This window comes from Bubalus kerabau, chromosome 13 (assembly GCF_029407905.1).
Source record: "Bubalus kerabau isolate K-KA32 ecotype Philippines breed swamp buffalo chromosome 13, PCC_UOA_SB_1v2, whole genome shotgun sequence".
In the NCBI taxonomy this organism is placed as follows: domain Eukaryota; kingdom Metazoa; phylum Chordata; class Mammalia; order Artiodactyla; family Bovidae; genus Bubalus; species Bubalus kerabau.
Window position 1 is genome coordinate 66301785 of NC_073636.1, and position 6000 is coordinate 66307784.

A 6000-nucleotide genomic window follows, 5' to 3' on the forward strand; every position below is an offset into this window, starting at 1 on the left:
CAGGCAAGAATACTGGAGTGGGTTGCCGTGCCCTCCTCACCAAATTCTTGGCCACCCTCTAAGGACCAGGCGCCACATCTCTGTGAGGCCTCCGTGAGCCCCCTCCCCTGGGCTCTGAAGCCTCACAAGCTGGCCTGAGAGAGTCAGTCGTCAGCTCCTCTGAAGGACAGGGTCCTGGCCTGATTGGCCTCTGACGCCAGCTCCGCTCAGATAAGACTGGGTTTGTGGGAGGAGACAGCAGGAAGCCCCTGAGGCAGGGCCTGGGGTGGGGACTCACCCATGGGCGATTCTGGCCACGTGGATGCTGGGTATGCTGTACTCTCTGCCTGAGACATCCGACAGCACCGTCCACCAGTCTCCATCCCTGGAGACAGAAGGACAAGGGGGCCCCCTTCTCAGAAGGGCCAAGCCCTGGGAAGTGCTCCTGGGGGACTCATGGGGACCCTCCAGGCTGGGTCCTGTGGCCACCTGTCCCACCTGAGTGTCCCAGGCTTCCTTGCACCAGCCGGTCCAGGTACCTCCTGGGCAGCGGGTGGTTTGATTCAGGGCCCCTCCCCACTGCTTCTCCCTGCAGGAGTGTCAGGCTGTAGACACTCCGCCTGTGTCAGCTCAGCACCAAAGGCCACGCTCTTTTCTCCTGGAAGAGGTCCCTCCACCCCTGAGTGCATCTTCGGGGATTGGCGGAAGGGACAGAGCATCCAACCCACCGCCCTCGGAAGGACTTACTCCGAGATGATGGTCAACGGCTCGCCCAGTCTCAGCGACAGCTCTGCCTGCTCGCCCACTGGGAAACTGCCCAGGGCCACGGCCTTGGGCCGGCTCCTCTCTGGAGGGAGGGACAGAGGTGGTCACCCTCGGGCCAGATGTGAGTTCCAGTGGAGGCTGGGTTCTTCCATAAGTCCTCCCACAGGCACCCGGGGCGGCATGTCTGCTGGGCTCCCAGAGGGTGCCTGGATCTGATGCTTTTCCACAGGGCTGTGTAGAGCCCCAGGGCACCCAGACATCTCCTGGGCCCCTCAGGGAGAGGGCTGGTGTGGCAAAGGGAGTGGGGCTCCTGACTACAATCCCTTTTTTTTTTTTTTTGACTGTGCAGGGTCTTTGTCGCAGCGCATGGGCCCTTTGTTGCTGTGCACAGGCTTTCTTGAGTTGCAGTGAGTAGGGGCTACTCTCTAGCTAGTTGCAGTGATTGGGCTTCTTGCTGCGGTGGGTGGAGTATGGGCTCCAGAGTGCGTGGGCTCAGCGGTCGAGGCGCATAAGCTTAGTTGCCCTGTAGCATGTGGGATCTTAGTTCCCAGACCTGGGATAGAACCCGTGTCCCCCTCACTGGCAGGCAGATTCTTAACCACTGGACCACCAGGGAAGTCCCTGCTGCTGCTAAGTCGCTTCAGTAGTGTCCAACTCTGTGCGACCCCATAGACGGCAGCCCACCAGGCCCCGCCATCCCTGGGATTCTCCAGGCAAGAATACTGGAGTGGGTTGCCATTTCCTTCTCCAATGCATGAAAGTGAAAAGTCAAAGTGAAGTCGCTCAGTCATGTCCAACTCTTAGCGACCTCATGAACTGCAGCCTACCAGGCTCCTCCGTCCATGGGATTTTTCAGGCAAGAGTACTGGAGTGGGGTGCCATTGCCTTCTCTGAGGGAAGTCCCTACAACCCCATTTTTACACAGATCATCACAGGAGATTTTGATAGCTAACTGACAGTTCTAAGCAGGTATTAGCCTAGATTTCTGAGCTCAGCTTCTGAAAGGCACTGATGAGGTGGTTACCAGATGGACCAGCTTTGAGGGGCTGGGAGGGGGATATGGGGGGTGAGGGCTCCTGGAGGGGCCCAGGAGATCACCCATCTGGACGGGTGCTGTAACTCTGGAGTGCCTGCACATGGGCAGAGTGGTTCTCTCGTGACTTTTGTCCTGAGCAACAGGGGCAAGTCTGCGCTGCCCCCTCAGAAGTGCAGCCCCAGGCCCACTGTGACAGGCCTGGCCCAGAGCAGGTGCCCAGCAGGAGCGCATGGCTCTGTCAAGTGTCCTAGTCACACACCTGCCCTATCTTGCTGAGCACCTGCTGTATGCATCGTCTCTGTTCAGCCCCATGACACAGCAAAGCAACTGAGGCTCCGCAGGGCACTCTGCCGGGAGTCCTTCTCCACCCGTGGGGCGCTGCTCCTGGGCCCAGGGAGGGTGGACTGGCCTGCACAGCATATCTCTGAAAGGCCCAGACTTCCTGGGAGGCTGACGTTCAAAGAGGGAGTCACAGAGACAGAGGATGCCAAGCCACCCTCACCCCTACCCCACGCCACGCCACCAGGACTGGTCCTGAGAACACAGGGGCCTTGAGGCCTAATCTTGAGGTTGGAGAGCAGGAGGCAAGCGGCTACCTTTAGCACAGGATGCTCATACCCTCACCCCACTGGGCACCAGCCTGTTCCGTCTAACTAGACCTCCTGATGCCTGTCCAGGCCCACTTTTACTGAAAAATCCCATCCTACTGAGCACCCTTCACCCACACCCCAGTGGCCCCCTCCCCTTCCTCCTCATCCCATCTCAGTAGGGGCCTCTGCATCAAGCTATGGGAAGCAGTCAGGGCCAGAAAGAAAGGTTTATGTAACCCACAGATGCTCCTCAGGGCCTGAGAGGCCTCTGTGAGGCCCTCTAGACAGAGCTGGGGCCCCAGGAAGTGAGGGAGGGACAGAAGAGGACAGACAAGGACCCAGGGGATGGGGCGGGGCAGACACAGAGCTGGACTCTTTATGGGGGCTGAGGGCCTCCAGGACATGGACAGAGTGAGACTGAGATTCTGGAAATGGACCGGTTCCTGCATGTTCTCCCAGACCCACATGGAGATCCCCTTGTTGACCCCAGACTAGAGTCCTCAGACCCTGGGGCCTGGCCATCCCACGGGGCAGGGGAATGCCTGATGCTCGAACACACAGTGCGAGTAAGTCTGGGGAGGGTGTCCTGTGACAAGAATGGAAGCAGGTGGCCAGAAGGGCCCCTCTCCCTTCTGGAAGCCCTGGCTTTGCATCCTCAGGAGCCACTGAGTTGCACATGCTGCCTCCTGACGGACTCCCTCCAGTGGCTGAGTCATCTTCATTCTTCACTCCTTGGACTAAATGAAATGTCCCCTCCCTGACGAGCCCCTCAGCCCACACTCTGAATCAGAGACCCTTAAAACTGTCACCAAAATCTAACACAATTGTAATTGATGGTTGCTTTAGCTCCTGTCTCAGGGGTTATGCCTGCCTTGTTCACAGCTGTGGCCAGTCCTTCCCCTGGAGACCCTGGGAGAGGGGGGTACCCAGTTCCCCTCTGTTCCCACAGGCAGGGAGGGCCCCAGGACACCTGCTGGGGGACACCCCTCTCAGCTGCCTTGCCGTGAGTCAGAGCTACCTTGAGGGCACTGCCTGTGGCTTGATTCAGAGGAAATAAGGTGGAGGTCTGTGTGGTTTCCAGATCTCTTCCTGCAGGGCCCCAGACTCTGGGTGCACAGTGAGTGGCAAAGAGGAGGCAGCTGCCTGCCCACCAGGTGTCTGCAGGATCCAGGTGTCGATAACACCTGGATCTGGGATCTGGGGGAGGCTGGTATTAAAGAAGGGAGGATACTGGGCCTTCCCTGGGGGTCCAGTGGTTAGGACTACTGACTTCTACTGCAGGGGGCGTGGGTTTGATCTGTGGTTGGGGAACTAAGATCCTGCAGACTGTGCAGTGTGGCCAGAAAGAAAACAAATAATAAAAAAAAAAAAGAAAGGAGGATATTGGGGATGGGGGCAGAGAAGTGGAAAGGACGCCCCCGCCAATGTAGAGGACTTTACAGATTGGGGGCAACACCTGCCAAACACAGACATCCAGACTGTGGCTCTGCACTCTCCCACTTCTGTTTAACTGTGTGGCTGTGTCCTTCCTCCTAAAGTGCTGATGGTTTACAGTAATCTTGTTATCTGTGATGGTTACTTTTGTGTGTCAGAGTGGCTAGCCCACAGTACTCAGATATTGGGTCAAATACTAGTCTAGAGGCTGCCATGCTGCTGTTTTTTTAGAGGAGATTAACATTTAAGTCAGTTGTTGTTCAGAACTTGTGTCCAACTCTTGGCAACACTGAGGACTGCGGCACGCCGGGCCTCCTTGTCCTGCCTGGAGTTTGCTCAGCTTCATGTCCATCGAGTCAGGGATGCTATCTAACCATCTCATCCTCTACCACCCCGTTCTCCCTTTGCCTTCAATCTTTCCCAGCATCAGGGTCTTTTCCAATGATTTAAATCAGTAGGGTTTGAATTACCCTCCACAATATGAGTGGATCTTCTCCAGTCAGTTGAAGACTGAGAGAAAAAGGCTGATGTCCTTCGAAGAAGAGAGAATCCTGTCTCCAGGCTCCACTCTGGAATTCAGCAGCATCAGCTCCTCCCTGGTCTCCAGCTTGCTGAGCTGCCTTGCAGACTTCAGACTGGCCACTCCACAACTGTGTGGGCCAATTTCTTAAATTCTCTCTTACACACGTGTGCACACACATACTCTACTAGTTCTCTCTCTCTCTGGGGGCTGCTGACAAATGCATTATCAAAACCCCAAATCAGAAAGTGATGTTAGAAAGGATTTGTGGGCTGTTTTAGGGAACAAGAAAAAACTGGGGCTATAGTTCTAACATCAAAGTATTAGATACTGCAGGATATTTTGATGACCTAATCATCTTAATCATCTGACTCATTGGAAAAGACCCTGATGCCAGGAAAGTCTTAAGGCGGGAGGAGAAGGGGACGACAGAGGATGGGATGGTTGGATGGCATCACCGACTTGATGGACATGAGTTTGAGCAAGCTCTGGGAGCTGGTGATGGACAGGGAAGCCTGGCATGCTGCAGTCCATGGGGTTGCAGAGTCCGACACGACTAAGCGACTGAACTGAACTGAATCATCATAAAAACAGACATTTTTAGTCAGGACTGCCTTAGAAAACCACAATGATAGGTCTAGCCTATGCCTTGTATGAACTCATTTTTCCAGGCATCATAGCTCTATTTTGCTTCAAGTATTTCATAGCACCTCTCAGGATAACAGCATCACCATCCAGCAGAACTTTCTGTGCTGATGGAAATGTTGTATAATTGTGTTGTCCAATAAGGTAGCTACTAGCTACATATGGCTGGTGAGCACTTAAAATAAATAAGGCTGGTGTGACTGAGGAGCTGAATCTTTGATTTTCATTAATTTCAGTCTAAACTGAAATAGCAACATAAGGTTAGTGGCTGTGGTAATGGATGGTGCAGCTTTGGAGAGCAGCGGAAGTGGGCTGGTCTGAGAGCTGCAGCTCAGTCTCTGGATAAGCTGAGTTGGGAGGAGGGAAACCTTGGGAGACGCCTGGGGCCCATCACACCCTCCGGTTCGCTCCTGTCACTCTCTCACATATTCTAGTTTATCTGGGTTAATGTTCTGACCACTAATATGTACCCTCCGCGAGAGCAAGGACCCTGGCTGTGGGGTTCATGGGGAGGTGAACGCTCGAAGCTGTGTTTATACTTAAAGCTGTGTCGGAGTGGCTGGTCAGGAAGGCCCTGGCTGCCCCAGGGCGCACGGCCTACCTGCTTGCATGGGCTCAGGATTCTGGCCTTGCACACAGGGGCTGAAGCTTGGACTTGGAAGGGCTTTCCCCCTGCTGGGCTGACTTCCCATCGTTCTTCAGAAGAACATTCAGGAGCACATCGCCAAGAGAAATCTGAAAGAGATGCTGTGATGGGGATGTGCCACGGCTCCCTGAGCCTGGTGCCCAGACCCCCGCCTCCTCCGGCTCCTGCCCACCCCTCCTCCACCCCGCCCTGACCCAGCTCAGCCCTGCTGACCTCCTGGCCGACACAAGGGAACGAGATCCCTCCCATCAGGACCAGGCTCCAGCCCCTCCCCACCAACCTCTGAAGGCTTTCTGCAAACCGGACCTTGTTTTCTTTTCATCCCATCTTTTCTACGCTGCAGCCATGCTCCATTCAATGTTTCTGGGCCTTTCCCTGTGTGAAA

General features: G+C 55.2%; 1 protein-coding gene across 3 annotated transcripts in view; it reads right to left on the reverse strand.

Moving 5' to 3' along the window:
* The window catches only part of SLA2 (Src like adaptor 2), a 24965-nt gene extending 18965 nt beyond the window's left edge, over window positions 1-6000 (reverse strand). For 2 of the 3 annotated variants that reach the window (XM_055544952.1, XM_055544951.1), the window contains exons 1-4: window positions 5922-5993; window positions 5571-5704; window positions 727-826; window positions 278-364 (exon numbers count right to left, since the gene is read on the reverse strand). In XM_055544952.1, the coding sequence (XP_055400927.1) occupies window positions 278-364; window positions 727-826; window positions 5571-5661 (278 nt within the window). In that variant the 5' untranslated portion in view covers window positions 5662-5704; window positions 5922-5993. Of the gene's footprint in view, window positions 1-277; window positions 365-726; window positions 827-5570; window positions 5705-5921 lie in introns of all 3 variants that reach the window. The other variant, XM_055544953.1, reaches the window with a different exon arrangement.